This window comes from Callithrix jacchus, chromosome 19 (assembly GCF_049354715.1).
Source record: "Callithrix jacchus isolate 240 chromosome 19, calJac240_pri, whole genome shotgun sequence".
In the NCBI taxonomy this organism is placed as follows: Eukaryota; Metazoa; Chordata; class Mammalia; order Primates; family Cebidae; genus Callithrix; species Callithrix jacchus.
Genome location: NC_133520.1, coordinates 27,669,064 through 27,695,087, shown reverse-complemented (window position 1 = coordinate 27,695,087; position 26,024 = coordinate 27,669,064). Strand labels below are relative to the sequence as shown.

Sequence of the window (26,024 nt, the reverse complement as noted above, 5' to 3'; positions counted from 1 at the left end):
AAGCATGCTCCTACTGGCCTTACTAGTAATTACTCGGGGCAGATTCAGGTTTTGTGGGGTATTAGCTTATATAATTGAAGGAGAGGGAGGCTTGTAAAGAAAAAGATACAGAATTATGAATAAAAATTTAGTTCAGAAGTGAATATTTTTTATTATGGCAAAAGAAATTACAATTACAAATGTCACAAAATCCAGGAAAAGAGTTCCGTTATAGGTTTGTGACCTACAAACTTGAGAAGTCTGATACATTCAGTCTGTGTGGTTCTTATCAATAAAGAAAATACTTAAAGTGCGTTTTTACTCTTATCTGATACAGCACTGAATACATCCCTGACAGGAGAAAACTTCTTTTTGACTAGGCAGTAAAACAATAAATGCTCTGTTACTACACTTAACGACTTCGATGAATCAAAAAAAAAAAAAAAATGTTGAGGGATGAAAAGCAAATTCCAGAAGGCTGTATTTTTATAAAGCTCAAAAAGAAGAAAAACACATCAATACACGGTTAGGAATGTATCCAAATATGATAAAAGCACTTAAAATGGCAAAGAGACAAAACTCAGGATAGTGGCGGTGAGCTAAAAGGCCAGGAGTAGAATCCTGGAGATGCAGCATGGATACAAATACTGATAACGTGGTGGAGTGATAGCTTTATTAGTACACTTTAAATTTTACATATTTGGTAAATATGCTCTTTTGTATGCATCAGTTATTAAATTGGAAATATTTTTAAATAGTTAAAGGACCTGAATGTAAGTCAGTTTCCCTACTTCCTCTCCCGTGCTTTCTCCTCTCCTCCATCACTTTTCAACTACAAGCTGCTTGGGACACATGGCTCCAGAAGCTGGAAAAACAGGGAAATGTCAGCCCGCAAGGACCAAGAACCGCGACTTGTGTTATTTTCTTGTTGGTGTTGAGGCTGGGGGGGCGGGAGGGCAGTGGTGCAGGAAATATTATCTAGCATATCAAATAGGACACATCTAGCTGACTCCGCTTAAATGTTGAGTGGCTCTACTTACTAGCTAAAGGCAGAAAACCGCTTTTGGGCCCAACGGGCAGTGCCCCTCCCTTTTACGCGCACACTTTCCACTTTCTAAAGGTGCCAGGCCGCCGCACTACCCTCCAGCTTCTTTCCGGCTGCTCCGACTCTTTTCCACCAGTCCCAGCCCACTCGATTACGTAAATTCTTCCAAGACGATCCACAAACATGCCCCTCCGTCCAGAACCCGTCCATCTCCGACCGGTTCCGAGATTTGCCACCAGCCCAGAGCTGGGCGAGGGCGTGGAAGATTGGCAGAGCTTCTCGGCCCCGCCCCTCCTCCCTCCCTCCCAATCCACTGACTGCTCCCAAAGAGCTCCGCCTCTACGGGCGCCCCGCCTCCCCACCGCCCGGAAGACGTGCTGCGGCCCTCTCCCAAAACCCGGAGAAGTGGATCAGGCGCTCAGCTCCGTACCAGCCGTCCAGGGCCGCAGTCCGAACAAGCAGGTCGGGGCTTGTCTACCGGAAACCTGGGCTGGAGCCTGGAAGAGGGAGCTGGCCCCGAGCGGGAGCGGACGCGGCCTCAGGCCTGCGCGGGTGAGCGTGCCCCGGAGCTCGGGCCCCTGGCTGTCCTGCAGCCCCTCCCCCGGGCCCCGGGGCGCTAGGCCGCGGCGGCTTGACGGATGCCCCTGCGCGGCCCCCCTCCCATCCTTGCAGTTCTCCTAGTCAACGGGCCTCTACCCGGAACCCGGCGCCCCGCCCGTCTCCTAGCAGCTCTGTGACTTGCAGGCGCCTCGGGGTGCGGTGCCGCCGGGCGTGGGTGGAAGGCAACGCCCAAGGGGAGGGTCCGCCGTTGTGCGGGGGTGCGGGGGGCGTTGGCGACAATTGGAGGCCGCGCCGCCGCCCGCCCAGCAGGAGCCCGTTCCCTTTCGCCATTGGCAGACTTTGAGTTCCAAGCTCTTTCCAGCTCACACAGAGCCATCCCTGTCCCGCCCGCCACCCTGTACATTTTCTGAGACAGGATAGTCTAGACCCTCGGTTGCATTTCTGTGGGAATTTTTCTGGAAATTGGAATCTGGCAATTTAAAGAAATAATTTTTTTAAGAAAAATATGTATTAGTATATTTGATAGTCCCCAGATTAGGTTAAAAGTCTTCCCAATCACTGTAATTTTGCAAAGACATGTTTTAGTGTAAATAGGTGTTGATGGAAAGAGTCAAACTCTAAAAATATTTGAAGAGATTTATTTGATTCAAATACAAGTGACCATGGCCTCAGGATGTCCTGAGAACATGTGCCCAAGGCGGTTGGGGTACAACTTGGTTTATATATTTTAGGAAGGCATGAGACATCAGTCAAATACATTTAAGAAATACATTGGTTATTTTAGTATTACTGATATTAAGGGAAAAAAAGAAAAAAAATACATTAGTACGGTTTAGAAGGGCAGGACAACTCAGCCCAGGGCTTCCAGGCTATGGGTAAATGTAAACATTATCTGGTTGACAATTGGTTGAGGTTATCTGAAGATCTGGAATCTATAAAAAGGAATGTTCAGGTTAAAGATAAAGGATTGTGGAAACCAAGTTTTACTGTGCAGAGGAAGCTCTTAGATAGCAGACTTTAGAGAGAGCAGGTTGTAAATTGTTTTATATTGGACTTTAAAGGGTGCCTGGCTCTTAGTTGGTTAACTCCTGGATCTGGGAAGGAAGGAAGGAAGACAAAGGGGGAAGGGAATTCTCTATAAAATATGGATTTTTTTCCCCCCCCGCAAGAGACTTTGCAGGGCAGTTTTAAGGTATGACAAGGACATATATTTTGGGGTAAAACATTTTGATTTTCTTCCTCGTCATGTCAGAGTGAGATTGGAAAGTAAGTCAAAATGTACAGGGTTAAATATACCCAGCTAATGAGAATGTATGGTTTGTAAGACCTGACTCTCCAGACCCCTTAGACAGGAATTTGGGAAAGATTAAAAAATTAGAGCTTAGTCCTCAAATGGTTGAGAGCTTATGCTCTGGAGCCAGAGTGCCAGGGCTGTAACATTTAAGAATTATTTGAGCTTGGACAAACCACTTAATTTCTAGGTGGCTCAGTTTCTTCTGAGGGTATATAATGTGTGTTATACAGACACACACACACGTTTTTTCATTGTTATGTATATTACTATATTGTTTTTTCATTATGCTATACTGTGTATATTAGTCTGTAATACACATAGTATGGCATAACGATAAAATATCTGTGCATATATATTAGGTAATGCTAACCAATTGACATGGTGGTTGTAAAGATTAGATGAACTGTTGTGCTTGGCACATAATAAACACTAAGTGTTACTTACATGAGAATAACATTTTCTCTATGATTTGTGGTTTTGATTTTAAAGATTCTAATTGTGAAGTATCCCTCCTGTTTTCTTTCCTTTTTTTTTTATTGTACTTTAGGTTCTGGGGTTCCTGTTTTCTTTTTTGATGCTATAATAGGATTTACCCCAGAATTTCTATAATATCTGATACCTCAAAGTGCAAATATTGAGTAAACAGAAATAGACCATGTATACAAGGATATGTTGAGCAGTGTGCAGTGTTTCAACACTGCCATGTGTGAGGAAGAAGACTACATCTTGTCATCAGTGGAATCTGGTGAATGTAAGAAAAGCTTGATATACAGAATGTCATAATGTCCTCACTATTCATTTCAGGCATAGCTAGCCCCAGGACACTAGGCTGATTCTATGACAATCACAAGGTACTTTATTTTTATTTTTATATTTTTCATTTTTTGAGACAGAATCCCAGGCTGGAGTGCAGGGGCATGATCTCGGCTCACTGCAACCTCTGCCTCCCTGGTTCAGGTGATTTTCCTGCCTCAGCCTCCTGAGTAGCTGGGATTACAAGTGGGTGCCTCCACGTACAGCTAATTTTTGAATATTTAGTAGAGATGGGGTTTCAGCATGTTGGCCAGGCTGGTCTCAAACTCCTGACCTCAAGTGATCTGCTGCCCGTCTTGGCCTCCCAAAGTGTTGGGGTTACAGGTGTGAGCCACCGTGACTGGCTGTTAATCATATGATACTTTATATGTGAACTTTATTCATGGTAAAATAAATCTCGTTGTATAGTTTCCCTAACAGAATATTGAAGAATGTTTGTTCCAAGATCTCTAAAAATCAAGAGGAATGCTAATGATGATGGCAAAAGTTGTGTGGCTAAGAGAATTAAACCAGACGCAGAAGACCTTCAGCTGGACAAAAGCAGAGATGTTCCCACTGATGCTTTAGTTACAGAGGCAGCCACAATACCAGACAGGCACAGCAGTGAATCCTGCCTTCTCCCCAGCCCAGGTGGCCAGCTGGCAGAGGTTCATTCTGTAGATCCTGAGCAGGGTGTGAAGGACAGCCATCCTTCTGAAGAGCCGGTTAAGTCATTTTCCAAAACACAGCGCTGGCCAGAAGCGGGGGAACCCGTCTGTGTTGTCTGTGGTCGTTACGGAGAGTATATCTGTGACAAGACAGATGAAGATGTGTGTAGCTTGGAGTGTAAAGCAAAACATCTTCTGCAAGTTAAGGAAAAGGAAGAGAAATCAAAACTCAGCAATCCACAGAAGGCTGATTCTGAGCCAGAGTCTCCACTGAATGCTTCCTATGTGTATAAAGAGCACCCCTTTATTTTGAACCTTCAAGAAGACCAGATCGAAAATCTTAAACAGCAGCTGGGAATTTTAGTTCAAGGGCAAGAAGTCACTAGGCCCATTATTGACTTTGAACATTGTGGTTTCCCTGAGGTCTTAAATCACAACTTGAAGAAATCAGGCTATGAGGTGCCCACCCCCATCCAAATGCAGATGATTCCTGTGGGACTTCTGGGAAGAGACATTCTGGCCAGTGCAGATACTGGCTCAGGAAAAACAGCTGCTTTTCTTCTTCCTGTTATCATGCGAGCTTTATTCGAGGTAAGTATTAGTGACAGAGTTCACGGGTATTATTCTTGGAAACAAATGAGGGGTTTACCAAGTTTCATTCTTAACTATATTAAAATTGCAGGCTAAAACTACATATTTGGAACTGTAGTCACTAGTGCCTTTAGTGATTTTGCTTCTGATAGTAGTTTGTATGAAAACATAATTTCAGGGAATTTTTCTTGTGTTATGTTGAACCAGAGATCTCATTATGGAGGATCTAAAAACTTGCTTTCTTCCCAAACATTTTCCTTTTAATAGTTTTTCTATTAAATGAATGAACTTTGGATTTGAGGGGAAAAAAATCCAGCTGACCAGACGAGCTGCCATTTGTGTGTCAGTTTAGCCTCCTTGGATTTTGTGTTTTGAAGAAATTGATTTATACTGAGGTTGAAGCACGCCGTAGGGTTTCAACATAGACTCTTAACTGTGATCTATGGTTCATCTTAAAATAATCACTACCATACCTTACTTGTTAGTTTAGTGTATAAAGCACTTTCACATATAATTAGTTTAACAAACATGTTGAGTAATTACTATTTGCCAGGGACTGGTGAGCTTCTGAAGTATGAAGTGTGGCAGGAAGGGAAGTGAGTGAAAAATGTGAGCAAAGAGAGGAAAGATAAAGGAGAAAAATTTGGAAAACTAAAGAGTAGTAGAAGATAATGTGAGGGGAAAAGAAAGCACTAGATTGTTTAAAATACAGGTCACACATGCTCAAGACCAAAATAGAGCCATAAAGCCCGAAATAGGATGTGGGTATATATGTAAGTTCTATGGACAAAGAAAGAAGTGAATCTGCGAGAGAGCCAAGTGGGAAAACCAAGGGTAGCATGCCAGCTTGGACCAGATCCGCATGGTGACTGCTGGGTTCTCTGTTTAGAGGAGGATGACTGCAGATTACAGGGTCCAGTTAACTAGGAGCAAAGCTTCAGTTTTCTTACCTTGCTTACTGTGGATGCCTCTCCCCAGCTCCAATTTTGATCTTTCATTATATTCTGTGTTATGTAAGAAATGGGTTTAATTTATGATGGTTTTAGAGGAAAAAAATCTGCAGTAAGCAGAAGGCAGGAGGACTCATATCCAGTTGGGAATGCTTTAAAAGGGCCATGTTCCTGAAATCCTTGTGAAGATTTAGTTCATATTGGCAGGAATTAATTGCTGGTATTTTTAAAGTTGTTTTTCACATCTTTGCAGAGGAAAACTCCATCTGCACTCATTCTTACACCAACCAGAGAGTTAGCCATTCAGATAGAGAGACAAGCTAAAGAATTGATGAGTGGCCTGCCACGCATGAAAACGGTGCTTCTTGTAGGGGGCTTACCCTTACCGCCACAGCTTTACCGTCTGCAGCAACATGTTAAGGTAAGCACTGATTTGATACAATGTCTTTGAAAAGTTTTGTAAGCAGTACTGGAACTAGTGGGTTTTTTCCCCCTTGAAGAACCTTTAAAAGATTTTAGAGAGTCTTTAAATTCTTACTAAATAAGCCTTAGGTTTTTTTTTTAAGTTTGTTTTATTTAGGAAAGGAAAGAAACACAATTTATTGAGTGCCTGTTATATGCCAAAGGCTGTTGAATGTTCTCACACACATTATCTCATTCAAGCATCACATTTACTTCTGAAGGTGGGTTGACATATCCCTAGCCCATGTTTTATAGTCGAGAAGTTGAATCTCAGAAAGATGGGGTTTATTGAGGGATCTATAGCCAATAAATAGTAGTTGCCAAAATTGAAACCTTAATTTACCCGACTTTACTCCTTCCTTAGCCATGCTGTTAGGCATAGTCTGTATTTTATGACATGTAAAAGTATGTAAAAGCAATGTGGTCTTATTCTAGCTTTGGAACTTGGTAGCTGTATGGCCATAGAGAAACTTGCTTCACTTCTGGGGCCTTCAGTTTTCTTGAGTTTGAATGGGTGGCTGAAGATACCTGCCTTTGAAATAAAAATGTTTAATGGAAGATTTGGCACAGATGTTGACCAATCAAAGTAGACTGCAGCTTTAGTGCAGGAGCTGGGCCTCGAGGCCCTTTGGTCTTCTGAGCATTAACTATTTAGTTAACTGGGGTGGCAGGGAGGCTCTGGAGACCCAGGGGAGGAGCTGGATTGGCAGGGAGTTGGGAGAGGGGACTCAGGGAAAGGGCACTCTGGGCAGCAGTACCAGCTGGGATGAAGCTCCTGCTGCAGTATTTGACAGCTTCTATGGGTGAATATCAGCCTTTCATGTTGGAATCTTTTGAAGGTCAAATCAGATGTATCTGACAGATTTATTTATTTGTTTATATGAAACATCCAGGTAGGATCCGACAGATTTAAAGCCTGTAAAATGTTTTAAGACATTACGGGTTGATAATTAATGGGTTATTGGATCAATGATTTTTAAAGGTGGACCTCCAGTATATAAAACAGATAAAGATGATATTACTGCCAAATTAGAACTTCAGCAATATGTATTTATGAAGTAAATAATACAAGTATTTTTGATGGTCATCAAATTTGAAGTTGGGTTAATGGAGTTTGACTACAGTCTCATATCAACCTCTGCATTAAATTTATTTTTGTTGCAAACAATGGTTAACATTATAATTTAAGTGGATAAGTAGATGCAAACTTCTAACAGCTTTTAAACTAAGCTTGCATTCTGATTCTTAAAAAATATGTTAATATGTCGGTGTTAGTTTCCAGCTTGCAACATTTAGTAGGAACACATATGATTGGGCGCAGTGTTTTCACACATTTTTTGTGGGGGGCGGGGGGGTCCAAGTTTTGCTCTTGTTGCCCAGGCTGGAGTGCAAACGGCACAACCTCAGCGCACTGCAACCACCACCTCCCAGGTTCAAGTGATTCTTCTGCCTCAGCCTCCTGAGTAGCTGGGACTACAGTCATGTGCCACCACACCCAGCTAATTTTTGTGTTTTTAGTAGAGGTGGGATTTCATCATTTTGGCCAGGACGGTCTTGATCTCCTGACCTCGTGATCCGCCTGCCTCGGCCTCCCAAAGTGCTGGGATTACAGGTGTGAGCCACCAGGCCCGGCCCTAATCTTGGCACTTGGAAGGTTTACAGGCCATTTACTTTGAAGCACATCCCTGAATTGATTAGATTCAAGTTGCATGTCTTTGACAGGGATATCACAGAAGAGATGCTTTGTGTTTTTCATTGCATCCTTTTAGGTTGCACGGTTATCAGTATGTCCTTTTCTTGGTCATACGATCTGTAAAGTAATTGTAAAGTTTATTTTTTTTCCCCCTTTGTGTTTAGTAAGTATTTTGTGCTGAGTACTTTGAGATGTACTTTGAAATGTAAATTTCTCAGTCTTCACACTTTAAATTTCTTTATATATGTATTTACATCTGTATGGACTCACAGCTTCCTGTTATTCAGAGGTTTCAATCTGCTATTATCATTATTTGTTTTGATATTCCAGTTGATCTCCATCTGGCCAGTGGAAGCATTTTCCAGTTGGTTTCTTTTTATTTATTTATTTATTTTAAGACGGGGTTTCACCATGTTGGTCAGGCTGGTCTTGCACTCCAGACCTCAGGTGATCTGCCCACCTTGGCCTCCAAAGTGCTTGGATTACAGGTGTGAGCCACCATGCCTGGCTCCAGTTGGTTTCTGTGTTCTTTGTTCGTATCTCCATCATTGAGTCTTCCTTCCTTTCCATGAAAAGAAGATGTTCCATGCTTACATTTTTCTTTCCCTGCCCCAGCCCTGGAATCATGCCTTCTCCAAGGAGCCCTGGTTTCTTTTAATAGAGGATAGTATTTAAAAAGAAAGACCTGGGCTGTGCATGTTTATTGCTGCTGGACTATCACTGCTTAGGACCTCCCGGTGGATAGAGGTAGGGAATACAGTCATCCCGCGGCGTCTGTCAGGGACTGGTTCCAGGATCACCTGCGTATGTACCAAAATCTTTGCATACTTGAATCCTGCAGTTGGCCTTGCTGAACCCGAGTATTTTTGGTCTGTATTTGGTTGAAATTTATATGTATCAGTGGACTCACACCATTGAAATCCATGTTGTTCAAGGGTCAGCTGTATATCTAAGTGTGTGTTTTTCTGTGTCTATATTTGTTAGAAACCATGAGACCATGAGTTCATGTTGATACTTCCAATTCCAATTCAATACAACAGGATTCATTCATATTTGTAACTGACAGAAACCTGCCACGCATTTTCCTTTAGGTATTTATTTATTTGACCAATCCTCCTCTATGCAGCTCACCTCTCACCATCAGCACCGCCCCTCCCACAGCGTTGCCTTCCTCACCAGACTCCACCTGCACTCTCAGCCCCTCAGGCTGCAGCACCCAATGCAGGGTTGCCTTTTTGTGGAGGCTCCTCCTTGCCCCACCTGACCCTCCCACCCCTCTCACCAGCCTGAGCTCATCTCATATGCCCTCTGAGAAAAAAGAATGAACGAAAACCTCTGTCTCTTCAGCACAGCTGCCTTTCAAGAGCAAGGGCAAAGTGAAAAGCTTTTCAAATAAAACTGAGAAAGTTATTGCCAACATACATATAAGAGAACTTTAAAACTATGATAGTCTACAGATAAAGATCATGCCAGGAAGGAAGGTGTGGGATGGAAGAAATAATGGTGGGAAAGGAAAACAGTGAGCATGTGTGTAAATCTCAGGATCTAACATTGAATGAAACAGTAATCATTATGAACAACCTGTGGGTTTAAAAATAAAATAGGCCAGGCAGAAGTGGCTCACCCTGTAACTCCAGCACTTTGGGAGTCTGAGGTGGGTGGATCACCTGAGGTTGGGAGTTCGAGACCAGCCTGACCACCGTGGAGAAACTCCATATCTACTAAAAATACAAAATTAGTCAGGCGTGGTGGCACATGCTTTTAATCCCAGCTACTCAGGAGGCTGAGGCAGGAGATTCAGCCTGAATCCGTGGGTGGAAGTTACAGTGAGATCGAGACATTGCACTCCAGCCTGGGCAACAAGAGTGAAACTCTGTCTCAAAAATAAATAGGCCAGGCTCACACCTGTAATCCCAGCGCTTTGGGAGGCCAAGGTGGGCAGATCACGAGGTCAAGAGATCAAGACCATCCTGGCCAACATGGTAAAACCCCATCTCTACTAAAAATATGAAAATTAGCTGGGTATGGTGGCACATGCCTGTAGTCCCAGCTACTTGGGAGGCGAGACAAGAGAATCACTTGAACCCAGGAGTCAGAGGTTGTAGTTAGCTGAGACTGTGCCACTGCACTCCAGCCTGGCAACAGAGTGAGACTTCATCTCAAAAAGAAAGAAAGGGCTGTGGCGGGGGGGAGGTGAAGAAAGAGAGAGAGAGAGAAAGAAAGAAGTAAGTTAAATACTGGCCAACAGTAGCATAGAAGTACAGGGGAGATGTGATTGGTATTAAAGCATTTTTTCCTTATTGTTTAAAAAAAGGTAAAAATGAGCTGAGTGTAGTGGCTAATGCCTGTAATCTTTGGGAGGCCAAGGCATGAGGATTGCTTGAACCCAGGAGTTTGAGACTAGTCTGGGCAATATAGAGACCTTGTCTCTATGAAAAACAAATCAAAAAATTGTCTGGGTGCGGTAGCTCATGCCTGTAATCCCAGCACTTTAGGAGGCGGGCGGATCATGAGGTCAGGCCTGGCCAACATAGTGAAACCCTGTCTCTACTAAAAATACTAAATTAGCCAAGCGTAGTGGTGCATGCCTGTAATTCCAGCTACTTGGGAGGCTGAGACAGGAGAATCACTTGAACCCTGGGGGTGGAGGTTGTGGTGAGCCCAGGTGGCACCATTTGCATTCCAGCCTGGGTGACAGAGCAAGACTCTATTTCAAAAAAATTAGCCAGGTGTGGTGGCATGCACCTGTAGTCCCAGTTATTTGGGAGGCTGAGGCAGGAGGACCCCTTGAGCCTGGGAAGTTAAGGCTGCAGTGAACCATGATTGCACCACTGCACTCCCTTATGATGATAGAGCAAGATTGTATCAAAAAAAAAAAAAAAAGCCCTCATTATTAGCCACTAATATATTATAAAGTTGTTAAGGAGCCTTAAGCAACCTTAGAAATTACTTTGCCCAACCTCTTAATTTAAAAATGAAATAAAAAGCCCAAAGATGGTACAGAATTTTCACTCGTTTACAGAACCATGCAGTCAAACTGCCTATAAGGCCCTTCCTGGTCCCTGCCTTGTTTCAAGCCTCAGCCTGTCCCATTCTCCCCACCCCTTTACCATTTCGAGCCTCAGGACTGTCGTTGATGCTTTTCTCTCTCCTTAATCACTCCTCACCTTGCTCACACCCACGAATCCTTTAGGTTTGACCTGTGTGTTGGGCAGGACTGGATGGACACGCCCCTCCATTCATGACAGAGTATTTATCTCATGAGCACTTCCTTGTTTTATGTTTCGTCCTTTATATTACAAGTGTCATGAGAGCAGGGACTATGTCCGGCATAGTCATCACTGAATTCTGAGTGCTTAACATGGCACCTGGCACATATTAGTTGCTCAATCAATATGGAATGAATGATTTTTAAAATTTGCTTTTTCTCTTCTATTCAGGTTATCATAGCAACCCCTGGGCGACTTCTGGACATAATGAAGCAGAGCTCTGTAGAACTCTGTGGTATAAAGATTGTGGTAGTGGATGAAGTAAGTAGTGGTGTCTAAAAAACGGTTACATGATTTTATTTGATTTATAATAAAATTATGATAGTTACATAATTTCATTGTATATTCAGGACATTTTCTCTCTAAAAACAACACCTCAGGGACTTTAAAAAATTTGCAGCAGTGGTTCTTCAGCTGGTTCCTGTGTAGCGCTGAAGCTAATGTAAGGTGCACTACACTAAAATTAAACCAGAGCCGTCTTCTCCTAACTGACAGAATACACAAATTCAATAGGTACTCTATTCTCAATGGCAAGTTTTTTGTTTTGTTTTTTTAAATGTGATGTTTTCTATCATTTGTTTGCAAAAATAGTCAGTGGCAAGTAATAAGACAGGGTCTTGCTCCGTCACTCAGGTCACCCAAGCTGGAATGCAGTGATGGAAACAGTTCACTGCAGCCTCAACCTCCCACACTCAAGTGATCCTCCCATCTCAGCCTCCTGAGTAGGTGGAACTACAGGCACACACATCACCATGCCTGGCTAATTTGTTTTTTGTAGAGATGGAGTCCCACTATGTTGTCCAGGCTGATTAGTCTTGAACTCCTGGGCTCAAGGGATCCTCTCGCCTTGGCCTCCCAAAGTACTGGGATTAGAGGCATGAGCCACCATGCCCAATGGATGGCCTTTAAAACTTTTTTTTTTCCTGTGTGGACATAAGCATCTGTGGTTCTGACTTTCTATGTTACATATACTATAGAGGTATTTTTATACTTTTGGCCTGCCTATCAAGATGAAGTTAAAGTGTTCTTGCTTGGTGATATTCCACCATGGGGACACAGAACCATGTGCCAGCCCACCCTAGGCATGTGCCATTTCTGCCTGCGGGGTGCACGCATCTTCCCACATGTCTCACCAGCAGTGACAGAGCAGAGGCCTGACATTACCCAGCAGTGATCACAAATGCAGGGTGCTAGGTGCTGACCAGTGATAGTATCTCAGCCTGCCTTCCGTTGGCCAGTGATCACAAATGCGGGGTGCTAGGTGCTGACCAGTGATAGTGTCTCAGCCTGTCTTCCGTTGGCCCCATTAAGTAGCAGTAGGATAGAACACGTAGCCAATACCCACAAGACCAAGATTTTAACATTTACTCCACCTCCCATGAGATCTTAGGCAAGCTGGTGAATCTTCTAGAGCTATGGTAAAGATGAAGAATGGTGGTAAAAATGTCTTTTTTTTCTTTTGAGACAGTGTCCAGCTCTGTTGCCCAGGCTGGAGTCCAGTGGTGCGATCTAGACTCACTGCAGCCTCCACCTCCTGGGTTCAAGTGATTCTCCTGCCTCAGCCTCCTGAGTAGCTGGGATTACAGGCTCCTACCACCATGCCCGGCTAATTTCTTTTTGTATTTTTAGTAGAGATAGGGTTTTACCAGGTCTCAAACTCCTGACCTCAGGTGATCCACCCTTCTTGGCCTCCCAAAGTTCTAGGCGTGAGCCACCACATCCAGCCAAAAACGTCTTACAGAATGAAGAGTCCTGCTAATACAGCATTTTTCTAGCATGGCCATTTGGTAGAACTGACTTATTGCATCTGATTATCATTAGACATACTGTCACCCTGAACATGACTAGGCTTCTCTTTGTTGATAAGCCCCATGTTCTTAAGTTCTCCCCATCTTGTGAGCCAGAGAAGAAATTTTTTTTAGAGAGTTTTTCTGTTACCCCTGCTGGAGTGCAATGGCATGATCTCAGCTCACTGCAATCTCCACCTCCTAGACTCAAGCCATTCTTGTGCTTCAGCCTCCTGAGTAGCTGGGATTACAGGCATGCACCACCATGCCTGGCTAATTTTTTTTTTTTTTGAGACAGAGTTTTGCTCTTGTTAACCAGGATGGAGTGCAATGGCACGATCTCGGCTCACAGCAACCTCCGCCTCCTGGGTTCAGGCAATTCTCCTGCCTCAGCCTCCTGAGTAGCTGGGATTACAGGCACGCACCACCATGCCCAGCTAATTTTTTTGTATTTTTAGTAGAGATGGGGTTTCACCATGTTGGCCAGGCTAGTCTGAAACTCCTGGCCTCAAGTGATCTGCTCACCTCAGCCTCCCAAAGTGGTAGGATTACAGGCGTGAGCCACTGCATCTGGCCTGAGAAGTAATTCTTATGTGGATTATCAGGTTAGGTTCCATTCATCCTCACGTCTCTGTTTGTTTGTTTGTTTATTTATTTTGAGACAGGGTCTTGCCATGTTGCCCAGCCTGGTCTTGAATTCCTGGGCTCAAGTGATCCTCCTGCCTTGGCCTCCAAAGTGCTGGGATTATAGGTGTGAGCCACTGCACCTGGCCTGATCCTCACTTCTCTTTTCAGCATTTTCATTTTCTTCTGCTAACAGGGCTTCACGAGGCACTTTAGTGCTATGCTCACCATTATGGGACAAGGGAAGTGTTCATTCAGCAAACATTTATCAAGCGCCTGTAGAACTGACTCAATGCATCTGATTATCATTTGACATACTGTTACCCTGAGCGTGACTAGGCTTCCGTTTGTTGATAAGCCCCGTGTTCTTAAGTTCTTAAGTTCTCCCCATCTTATGCAGCCTCTGTCCCAGCTCATTGGCATTTAAGGAATATGGTTTCTGTGTGATCTAGAGGGGAAATGAGCGGGTAAACCACATAATTAGTTATATACTGAAACTGCAGTCAGTACAGAAGCTTTATTTAGGTAAGAATTGATCAGTTCTGGATAAGTTTGGATGGGATCACAGAGCAGTTTTGAATACCATTCAACCCTACAAGGTGCTGAAATCTTGTTGGAGAGAAAAGACACATATACCGAAGTAAAGGCAAGAACACTATCATGTGTACGGAGATACAAAAGTACTGACATGATGTAGGCCAGGGAATGGCAAATATTTTCTGTAAAGGACAAGATGGTAAATATCTGAGGCTTTGGGGGCTGTATAGTCTCTGTTGGAACTACTCAGTACAAGTGTAGATGCTATGAAAATGAATGGGTGTGATGGGGTTCCCATAAAATACTATTTTTAAAAACAGGTAAAGGTCTAAATTTGTCCCCAGAGCTGTAGTTTGCCAATGGCTCATGGAAGATACTAGTGAAAAAATGAGACTGTGTGGCTGGGCACGGTGGCTCGCGCCTGTAATCCTGGCACTTTGGGAGGCCGAGGCAGGGGGATCACCTGAGACTGGGAGTTTGAGACCAGCCCAACCAACATGGAGAAACCCCGTCTCTACTAAAAAATACAAAATTAGCCGGGCATGGTGGTGCATGCCTATAATCCCAGCTACTTGGGAGGCTGAGGCAGGAGAATCACTTGAACCCAGGAGGTGGAGGCTGCAGTGAGCTGAGATTGTGCCATTTGTGCTCCAGCCTCGGCAACAAGAGCAAAATTCCATCTCAAAAATAAATAAATTGGACTGTGTATGATATGCTAATTGTTCAGGAGAAATAAGGTCAAAAGGAGAAATGAGAGTAAATGTATTGGCACTGCAAAAAAATGGCTTCTTGGAGGTAATGGGATTTGACCTGGGCCTCAAAAGATGGAAGAAGGTTTAGAAAATAAGAGGATGTATCAGATACTCCTATTCCAAGTGAAGGGACTGACATAAGCAGAGTCAGAAAGTCCAGGTGCATGTGTACAGGGGCCAGGGAAGAGACCACCAGCTTGAAGAATTCTTCTGAGAAATAATAGGAAGTAAAATGGAGTTGCTAGGGTGGGGCCAAATTATAGAGGGCCTTGCAGGAAGGCAGAGGAATCTGGATTTGATGTGGGAGACAGTGAGGCTTTCTAAATTGCCGAGTAGTGGTTTAGGAGATTACCATGCTGCTCAGAACAGGAGAAATGAAAGAATCTGAGACAGAAGAGCCAGCAATCCAGACAGGGGTGACAGCTCCCAGGGTGGAGGCAGTAGGAGTCACAGGCCAAATCTGAGGGTCACAATAGAGGAATCACTCATGAGTCTTCTGATGCCTGAGGACGAGAGAGGAAGAGGAAGGCAACAGAGGTCACTCCATCAATTACAGTTGTGCCTTTAACAGGACAAGTGGGCAAATCTGATCTTGGTAATAATGATTGAGTTTGGCTTTAGACATGGTGAATTTCCTGCGAATGATGAACTAAGGGGTAGTATTTTGAAGATCTCAAATACTCTGGCTCAGGAGGCTGCCGAGGAAATTTAAAAAATAAAAGAGGCATTCGAATCTATGAAACGTATGGTTTCTCTAAGGGAGGAAAGTTAGAAGTGAGCAGAAACAGAGGCAGGGACTGGGGCTAGGGGCCTGGCTTGTGGAGTTTGAAGATGAGTCAGTAAAAAAGCCACTTGAGACACCAGAGAGGAACTGAGAATGGATAATATCCTTGAAGAAGAGAGAAGCAGTGTTTCAAGAGGAGGCTGAAGATCCAAAAATAATCAGAGATGAAAACTCAGATAATTCCTTTGAAATTATCTGCTCTGTGACCCTCTGTGAGTCCTGTCAAACCTGTCCTTTGGCCTGGAATTCTCTCCCATCCTTTCTCCCTGCTCTTCCTTCTTTATCTGTAACTCTGAAATCCCTCACTCCCCGTCAGATTTTAGGCCTTTTTCTTCTCTCTGCTCTGTTGAACTGTGCATAGATTTTTAAAATTTTCTCTTAGCGCAATGTTTGCTCAAGTTTCCTTAATGATAAGAGTCACCTGACTTGCTCACTGAACATAAGACAAGACCAGACCTCTCACTTGGATATTCTGATTCAGTAGTTCTGAGTTGGAGCCAGGAATCGTTAAAAACTCATTCCAGGTGATCCTTGTTTCCCCCGCGAGGTGATTCTTATCTTCAGAGTGGTTTGGGAATCACTGACTAGTTAAGTTGCCTGACATATAGGTAGGTGCTTATTCAGTGCCTAGAATTAGTAAGTGTCAGTTTATTTACAGAATACATTGTTAGGGGTTTTCATGTGCTGACACTTCTTGGTTTTGAGAATAATGGAAAATGAGACACATGAGCTGTCTCGTGGAGCTGTGATAAATGGACTTACACAAGGCAATATGGCAGTGGCAACCCCTGGGGTTACCTTAGATTGGTAGTCAGGGAGAGCGCTCTGAGATGGTGACATTTATGCTAAGACCGGAATGAGAGGAGCCAGTCATGCAGAGATCCATCTGGAGGGAAGACTCTTAGCCAGGTGCCAACAGGGGAGCAATTGGGAGGTATTTGGGAATAGAAAGATGGCTGGTGTGTCAGAGTCACAGGCAGTGAGGGGAGAGTGCTAGGAGATGAGGTCAGAGAAGTGGACAAAGATGAGAACTTGTAAGACTTTTTGGCCATGGTTAGAAGTTGGATTTTATTCTAAGTGTGATGGAAAACCATTGGAGGGTTTAAGCAGAAGAGGTGATTTATATTTTAGAAGAATGTGTCTGGAATTTATACGTCAATATAAATGTAAATATATGTAAATGTAAATATATATTTTAGAAGAATTGGTTATGGGATGGGGGTGACAGGATTGCAAGCAGTCTTGCGAGTATGAGCTGGGAGAAGTGACCAGCTCTGGGGTGAGCTAGTGGGTTGGCAGGATGGTTAATGGAGTCAGTGTGGGTGGTGAAGAGAAGAAATGAAATACGAGTTTCTGGTGGTGCTGTTTCCTGGGATGTGTTCTGGGGTAGGAGTGGGTTTGGCAGGAAGGAAATAGAAACTTCTGTTTTGAATGTGTTGAATTTGAGGGGCCTGTTGTAACCAAGTGGAGATGCTAAGTCGGCAGATAGTTTCTACCACTTGCGTTCGGGGAAGGAGATGTGGCCTGAGATATGATTTGGGGAGTCTTTGATGCATGCATGGTATTCAGAGCCGTGGCATTTGTTGATCTTATCTGAGGAGAGAGCACAGATGGGGAAGGAAGAAACCTGTGACCCAGCCCATGGGGCTTCCCAGTGTATGGGGATTGAGAGAAGAGAAGGGAGTCTTAGAGTAGCTAATGAAGGAGAAAAATCAGGAGAGGGGATGTCCGGGTGCATGGGCTCATGCCTGTAATACCAGCACTTTGGGGGTTGAGGCAGGAGGATTGCTTGAGGCCAGGAGTTCAAGATCAGCCTGGCCAATACAGGGAAAGGCGATCTCTACAAAAATACCAAAACTTAGCCAGGCATGGTGGCATGTGACTGTGGGCCCAGCTATTCAGGAGGACTGCTTGAGCCCAGGAGGCAGAAGTTGTAGTGAGCCATGATTGCACCACTGCACTCCAGCCTAGGGATAGAGCAAGACCCTGTCTCAAAAAAAAAAAAAAAAAAAAAAATGCTTTTTATGGCCCACTCTGCATTTTGAATAACATCTGTTGAATAATTTGTGCACATTAAAGATATGTTAGAAAATGGGGGAGGAGCCTGGGCAACATAGCAAAACCCCATCTCTACTAAAAATACAAAACTAGATTAGCTAGGTATGGTAGCACATACTTGTAGTCCCAGCTGTTTGAGAAGCTGAGGTGAAAAGCTCACTTGAGCCCAGGAGGTTGCAGAGTAAGCCAAGATGGCACCACTGCACTCCAACCTGGGTGACAATATTTTTCTCCACTGAATAATATTAAAATGAATATTCAGATTTTAATATGAATCACAGCACAATAGTGGGCACTTAAAAATACAGCTGAGCTGGATGCCCTGGCTTGTGCCTATAGTCCTAGCTTAGGAGGCTGAAGCTGGAGGATCTCTTGAGCCCAGGAGTTTAAGGTTCCAGCAAGCTAGGGTCATGTCACTGCACTCCAGCCTGTGCAACAAAGCAAGACCCTGTCTCAAACACCCACAATGCCTTCATAGTTTAAAATAATTATCCTCAATCAGGGACCAGAAGGGGAGAAAAAAGAATTAAATATCTAATTGTTCCCAAATTATAGACATCTGGATTGTATTTGAAACACAAGATAGCCTTAATCTTTTTTTTTTTTTTTTTTATGGCAGCACTAACTTTAAAAAATTTTTCCGTTTGCTTGGTAATTCATTGTTGTAAGAAACCAGCAGTATGGAAGAACAGACAGAAGTGAAAGCCTCTGTCTTAGTCCATTCCTGGTGCTATAACAAAATACCTTAGACTGGGTATTTATAAACAGCAGAAACTTTTTCTCACAGGTATTGAGGCTGGGAAGTCCAGGATCAAAGCGCTAACCTTGGTTCAGTCTGGTGAGGGCTTGCTCTCTGCCTCAAAGATGGTGTCCTCTTGCTGCATCCTCACACGGAGCTCCATCCAGCCTCTTTAGAAGGGCACTAATTCCATTCATAAGGGTGGAGTCCTCATGACTTAGTCACCCTCCAAAGGCTTCCCCTCTTGTTTCGAGTACATTTGGGTTAGATTTCAACATATGAATTTAGGGGGATCACCACAGTTCAGATCATAGCAGCCCCTGACATTAAATTTTTATTTAAAATAATATTACAAATATCTGTGTTCATGGTTAAAAAAAAAAAACTTAGCAAAAAACTAAAACAAAGTGGAATTCCCTCCCTGTCAGCCTTCCAGCCCTCTCCTCGGTGTTAGCAATTAAGTGTCTTGAGTGTATACACATAATATTTTGTAGCATAGCCGGGCGCGGTGGCTCACACCTATAATCCCAGCACTTTGGGAGGCCAAGGCGGGTGGATCACGAGGTCAAGAGATCGAGACCATCCTGGTCAACATGGTGAAACCCCGTCTCTACTAAAAATACAAAAATTAGCTGGGCATGATGGCGCGTGCCTGTAGTCCCAGCCACTCAGGAGGCTGAGGCAGGAGAATTGCTTGAACCCAGGAGGCGGAGGTTGCGGTGAGCCAAGATCGCACCATTGCATTCCAGCCTGGGTAACAAGAGTGAAACTCCATCTCAAAAATAAATAAATAATAATAATAATAATATTTTGTAGCATAAATACGTATCTTGTTACACATAGTATTATCTACTTTGCTTTTTTTTCACCTAGCAATCATTCATTATTTAATAAAGAGCTTTCTGATCATTTTTCTTGACAGCATAGTGTCATATGGATCTACCATAATTTAACAAATCCCCTACTGATAAATGTTTAGAATGTGTATAGTTTTTTGCTACCATTAATAATGCCAGTAATAATCTTTGTATATCATTGTAGACATTTAGTTGCACGGTGTATAATTTTGTATAAATGTATATTTTTTAGTTCTCTTGACATTGTGGTGTAGTTTTCTATTTAGGAATTTTTAATTTTTTATGTTGTTAATCAGTCTTTTTTTGGGGTGGTTCTGGGTTTTAATGTCAAGCAAGGCTAACTTTAATACAATTTTATTTTAGGCTGATACCATGTTAAAGATGGGCTTTCAACAACAAGTACTTGACATTTTGGAAAACATTCCTAATGATTGTCAGACCATTTTGGTTTCAGCCACAATTCCAACTAGCATAGAACAACTAGCAAGCCAGCTTCTGCATAATCCTGTGAGAATTATCACTGGAGAAGAGAACCTGCCTTGTGCCAATGTGCGTCAGATTATTTTGTGGGTAGAAGACCCAGCCAAAAAGAAAAAATTATTTGAAATTTTAAATGTGAGTAGTAAAGCAGTTAACCATGTTTTATGGATTATGTTTGCATTTTTCACAGTTTTTAAGAGAATGATTTTTAGATGCAGCTTTTAGGGGATTTGATATAGGTATTCACTAATAAATTGCTTTACCTACCTTAGAATTCTATGGGAATCAAATAGCTATTTGGGAAAACATGTTGGATAAATACAGGGTTGGGTTTTCTTTTTCTTATGACAGAAATATATTTAAGTGCCAAGATTATTCCTTTTTTTGAGATGGAGTCTCACTCTGTTGCCAGGTTGGAGTTCAGTGGCACAATCTCGGCTCACTGCAACCTCCAACTCCCTGGTTCAAGTGATTCTCCTGCTTCAGCCTCGGAGTAGCTGGGATTAGAGGTGCCCGCCACGGCGCCAGGTCTCAACCTCCCTAGTAGCTGGGATTACAGTCATGCGCCACTATGCCCAGCTAAGTGTTGTATTTTTAGTAGAGACGGAGTTTCACCATATTGGCCAGGCAGGTCTCGATCCCCTGACCTCGTGATCTGCCCGCCTTGGTTTCCCAAAATGCTGGGATTACAGGGGTGAGTCACCATACCCAGCCTCAAGATGATTCCTAAAGAATGTTTTTCTTTTAAAATATTTTAGAAGATTTATATATAAGGTAGGGGCAAGGTATTTCTTGGCTAGTCTGTCCTTGAGAAATTGTTTTAACTATTACTAGTATAAACAGAAATTTGTTAAGTGGGGGACATGTACAAGCATAGTTACTTATAAACAGTATTAAGTTAAATACTGTTTAATTTAATAAACAATGGGTGGTATTGACTTATTAGCAGCACATATTTCTACGCCTACTTGTAGTAGGAAAAAGAACAAAAAAAAGGAGCATGTAGAACTACATTAATCACACTTAAAATATTTGAATTACTCTTGCAGTATTAAGTGATGGAGAAAAATACGAGGAGCAGTAGACTGGCTTCTGTCTGTGCATATTTTAAATAAAACTTACCTTAACAATATGCCTTTTTTCCTTCTTAACAATATTTATAAACCTATTGATAACTAGCTTGTGGTAATCTTTCAGAGAAACTTCCCATTTTAAATTATGTTATATGAATAATTGTTGATATATGTCTTTAATTTTTCAGGATAAGAAACTCTTCAAGCCTCCAGTGTTAGTATTCGTGGACTGCAAACTAGGAGCAGATTTGTTGAGTGAAGCTGTTCAGAAAATCACAGGGCTGAAAAGCATATCGATACATTCGGAGAAGTCGCAAATAGAAAGGAAAAACATATTGAAGGTTTGGCAGCCAACACTGTATATTCTGTTTTCTATAAATCTGTTCTGCCTCATTTTCAAGAGATACCATATTACAGCTGGTTTTTATAGCAGACCCTTTTTTATTGATTACAAGACTGCCAAACAAGCAGTTACCATGAAGTTCATGTTTCTTGCTCAGGCTTTGTGTTTGGGGAGCAATAGCCTGTTCTCTAGGGAATACATACTAAATAGATTACTAATTCAGAACTTAGCATTTCTGAAATCAGGTCAGTTTGGAGTAGGGTAGGGCAGTAATTCACCTTTGGAAAAGGTTTGCCTGAATAAGTTAATAAAGTAAATTCCGTGGGAATTGGGGAGAATTTTAGATACATGCATTTTTCAGGTATACTATGACCTTTACTTATTGAAAAGATACGGCAACGAAAATATTGAAATGTAAGCATTGAAAAAAGAAAAGCTATCAGAATTACACAAAACCACACAAAATAAATTCTGAATAATAAATTTTGTTGCTTTTTTGGAAAGGGATTACTGGAAGGAGACTTTGAAGTTGTAGTGAGCACAGGAGTCTTGGGACGAGGCCTAGACTTGATCAGTGTCAGGCTGGTTGTCAATTTTGATATGCCTTCAAGTATGGATGAGTATGTCCATCAGGTAAGGAGCTTTATATTTTACTACCATTTTGTTCATGAGTTTTATTGGGTAAGGCATTGTCAATATGATATTAAGTTTGAAAAAGCAGTATTGGAGGCCGGACGTGGTGGCTCATGCCTGTAATCCCAGCACTTTGGGAGGCCGATGTGGGCGGATCACCTGAGGTCAGGAGTTCGAGACCAGCCTGACCAACATGGAAGAACCCTGTCTACTAAAAATAGAAAATTAGCCAGGCGTGGTGATGCATGCCTGTAATCCAAGCTACTCTGGAGGCTGAGACAGGAGAATCGCTTTAACCTGAGAGGCGGCGGTTGCAGTGAGCCAAGATCACACTGAGCTGAGATTACACCATAACACTCCAGCCTGGGCAACAAGAGCAAAACTACCTCTCAAAAAAAGAAAAGTATCGGCCAAGGCAGTGGCTCACACATGTAACCCCAGCACTTTGGGAGGCCAAGGCAGCTGGGTCACTCATAGCAGATGGATCACTTGAGGTCAGGAGTTCCAGACCAGCCTGGCCAACATGTGAAAACCCACCTCTACTAAAAATACAAAACAATTAGCTGGGCGTGGTGGCGGGAGCCTGTAATCTCAGCTGCTCAGGAGGCTGAGGCAAGAGAATAATGGCTTGAACCCAGGAGGCAGAGGTTGCAGTGAGCCGAGATCACTTCTAGCCTGGGTGACAGAGAGAGACTTCATCCCCCCCTCCCCCACCCAAAAAAAGCAGTGTATAAAACTGTGTATATTTTTGCTTTTAAGATTTTTTTTTCTTCTGTCATCCAAGCTGGAGTGCAGTGGTATGATCTCGGCTTACTGCAACCTATGCCTCTCAGGTTCAAGGGATCCTTGTGCCTCAGCCTCCCAAGTAACTAGGATTAGGTGTGGTGCCCACCACCACACCTGGCTAATTCCATGTTGGCCAGGCTAGGCTCAAACTCCTGACCTCAAGTGATCCTTCTGCATGGACTTCCCAAAGTGCTGGAATTACAGGCAGGAGCCACCATGCCTGGCCTGCTTTTAAGATATATACGTATTAAACTAAATTTTGTTTATAAAAGGTATATGTGTATAAAAACAAAATTTTGGGCCGGGTACCATGGCTTATGCCTGTAATCCCAGCACTTTGAGAGGCTGAGGCGGGCGGATCACAAGGTCAGGAGTTCGAGACCAGCCTGGCCAACATGGTGAAACCTCATCTCTACCAAAAAATACCAAAAATTAGCTGGGCGTGGTGGCACACACCTGTAATCCCAGCTATTCGGGAGTCTGAGGTAGGAGAATCACTTGAACTCAGGAGGTGGAGGTTGCAGTGAGCAGAGATCGTGCCATTACACTCCAGCCTGGGTGACAGAGCAAGACTCCATCTCAAAAATAAAGAGAAATCTAAATTTTGTTTTTAAAAGTATGCCTAGAGTTCATAAAAAAAAAAAAGAAGAAGAAGAAAACCTAGAAGTAAGTAACCAAAAGTGTTAGTTAAAAAAATTTTAAGTAGTAAATTTTTGGTTTATTTTTCATATTTTCTTATTTTCTTCAGTGAGGATATAATCAGTGAGCTTTTCTAATCATAAAAAAAGTTTTGTTTAAAAAGATCATTTTACGTTGATATATCTGGCCAAAATAAAAATTGATCCTTTAAAGTATTTTTTTAAGGAATCTTGTCTTCATCTCCTCTTCATATCCTTATTTGTTCTAGTCTTTCACTTTTGAAAGTGTCCTTTCTTTTCTTTGCTGCCAAAGGTAACAATAGCTTCTCTTTCTGGCAGAAATAGAGCCTTCTCTCAGCGCCACATTATCTCACTGACTGCTACGTGTCCTCCTTCTCGAGCATCGCTTGCAAGCTCTTCAAAGTAAAGCCCATCTGTAGTGTTCTCACCATCACCTCTGAATGCCACATTTACTAGAATCACCCACTGAAACGATGTTAATGCCTTTGGTGCATTGTCATCTTTATTTTTACTTAATAATACAGCACTACTTCCCTTTATTTATTTTGGTACCACCACATTGACCTGCACATCAGGGAATTAAGTATTCCAGGGGGCTTGATTGTTTTACTTAGCATGATGTCTTTAAGGTTCATTCATATTACAGTATGTGTCGGCACTTCATTTTTTCAAATTGCCAACTAATATTTCATTGTATAGTTATACCACCTTTGCTTATCTATTCATCAGTTGCAAGACATTTCGGTTGTTTCTACATTTTGGCTGCTATGAACATTCATGTGCAAGTTTTTGTGTGGACATGTTTTCTTTTTGTTGTTGTTTTTGAGACAGAGTCTCACTGTTGCTCAGGCTGGAGTCCAGTGGTGCGATCTCAGTTCACTGCAATCTCCATTTCCCTGGTTTAAGCAATTCCCCTGCCTCAGCCTCCCAGGTAGTTGGAATTACAGGAGAACGCTACCATGCCTGGCTGATTTTCTTTTTTTGAGATGGAGTCTCACTCTGTCACCCAGGCTGAAAGTGTAGTGGTGCGATCTCAGCTCATTGCAACCTCCACCTCCCAGATTCAAGCAATTGTCTTGCCTCAGCCTCCTAAGTAACTGGGATTACAGGTGTGTACCACCACGCCCAGCTAATTTTTATATTTTCAGTAGAAACTGGGTTTCACCATGTTGGCCAGACTGGTCTTGAACTCCTGACTGCAGGCAATCTGCCCACCTCAGCCTCCCAAAGTGCTGGGGTTACAGGCTGGAGCCACCACACCTGGCCAGTACTACTTTAAATAGTAGCCTATTCTCTAGGGAATATATACTAAATTCATTTTCTTTCAAAAGACACTAAGATTTTTTCAGGAACATCTTGAAAATGTTCTTTGCATTTCATTTCAGGTTGGAAGAGTAGGAAGATTAGGTCAAAATGGAACAGCGATTACTTTCATCAATAATAATTCAAAAAGACTCTTCTGGGACATTGCAAAACGAGTAAAGCCCACAGGATCTATTCTTCCCCCCCAGTTATTAAATTCGCCATACCTTCATGACCAGAAGAGAAAGGAACAACAGAGAGACAAACAGACACAAAATGATCTGGTTACAGGAGCTAATCTTATGGATATTATCAGAAAACATGATAAAAGTAATTCTCAAAAATGATTTTCTCTGCCACTTGAATTTTTTTATTGTGTACAGTCAGCGAAATTTCTGTAAATTGTTACTGTATGTAACACAAACTGTATGTTTGTGTAAATGGAAATGTATATGAAGTAAGAAATATTTAAGATTTTTTAAATTTAATAAAATTTATATAACTATATTATATTTATTTCCCTTCTTAATTCTTATAAATTAAAAACAACAGAAAATGAATCACTAAATAAAATATAATTTTTTTTCTCTTCTGGATGAAGTTTTTTTTTTTTTTTTTTTTAAATAAATAGTCCTCAGAGCCACTGTCGGAACCAGAAACCTCGGCAGAGACTCTGCCTTGGATCAGTGATCCTTTTGCTTAGTACCCACACAGTGCCACAGGCACATTGGCCCTTGAATTACTGTTGAATAAATGAGAATCAGGAAAAAAGTAAATGATAGAAACTGGAAGAAATTTTCAGAACCACTTTTGAAAGATAAATATAAAATGTCTACTTTCTCAGTTCTGTTTTCAGCTTGGTTAATGCTTTGTAAAAAATATTTAAGATGGGCTGCTTATCAAAATAATGTCGTCGTGGTATTGAATGAACGTTGACCTGCTAATTCAATTAGTAGTTTTAAGTGAAGATGAGTGCTTCCTTCCAGTGCTTGACTTTGATACATCTACACTTTCCTTATTTAAAAACGTTAGCCTCAAATTAGTTGGGAAGCTTAGAGAGTATGTTATACAAATGTAGACACTTAAACAAGCTTTATAGACTCAGCATCCTCTCCAGGTATGGGCAAGATTTTGCCAACTAAGGAGTCCTTGTATAAATAGTTTTTTTTTGTTTGTTTGTTTTGTCTTTTGAGATGGAGTCTCACCTGTCACCAGGCTGGAGTGCAGTGTCCGGATCTTGGTTCACTGCAATCTCCGCCTTGCAGGTTCAAGTGCTTCTCCTGCCTCAGCCTCCCAAGTACTGGGA

The 26,024-nt window shown here is 42.3% G+C and overlaps 2 protein-coding genes across 5 annotated transcripts in view; one reads left to right on the top strand and one right to left on the bottom strand.

Annotated features, from left to right (window-relative positions):
- CAMSAP2 (calmodulin regulated spectrin associated protein family member 2) overlaps nt 1-1,692 on the bottom strand; it is a 181,099-nt gene extending 179,407 nt beyond the window's left edge. For both annotated transcript variants that reach the window (XM_078356781.1, XM_078356782.1), the window contains exon 1: nt 1,455-1,692. The gene's annotated coding sequence lies outside the window, so the exon portion shown is untranslated. The remainder of the gene's footprint in view (nt 1-1,454) is intronic.
- DDX59 (DEAD-box helicase 59) lies at nt 1,424-25,308 on the top strand. 3 transcript variants are annotated; one of them, XM_002760625.7, is made up of 8 exons: nt 1,424-1,576; nt 4,101-4,930; nt 6,134-6,301; nt 11,476-11,565; nt 19,806-20,057; nt 21,184-21,336; nt 21,843-21,971; nt 24,802-25,308. In XM_002760625.7, the coding sequence occupies exons 2-8, from the start codon at nt 4,124-4,126 to the stop codon at nt 25,063-25,065; spliced, it is 1,863 nt and encodes a 620-aa protein (XP_002760671.1). In that variant the 5' UTR covers nt 1,424-1,576; nt 4,101-4,123; the 3' UTR covers nt 25,066-25,308. The 3 variants fall into 3 exon arrangements, with proteins under 3 accessions (XP_002760671.1, XP_008983615.1, XP_035136944.1); XM_035281053.3 differs by lacking the exon at nt 1,424-1,576 and adding an exon at nt 1,639-1,778; XM_008985367.5 differs by lacking the exon at nt 19,806-20,057.
- The last annotated feature ends 716 nt before the right edge of the window (nt 25,309-26,024 follow it).

Coding starts and splice junctions, on each gene's coding strand:
- DDX59 (XM_002760625.7), top strand. CDS start 4,124: ATGTTTGTTCCAAGATCTCTAAAAATCAAGAGGAATGCTAATGATGAT. Junction 11,566..19,805: donor AGATTGTGGTAGTGGATGAA/GTAAGTAGTGGT, acceptor ATTTTATTTTAG/GCTGATACCATGTTAAAGAT. Junction 21,337..21,842: donor AAAGGAAAAACATATTGAAG/GTTTGGCAGCCA, acceptor TTTTTTGGAAAG/GGATTACTGGAAGGAGACTT.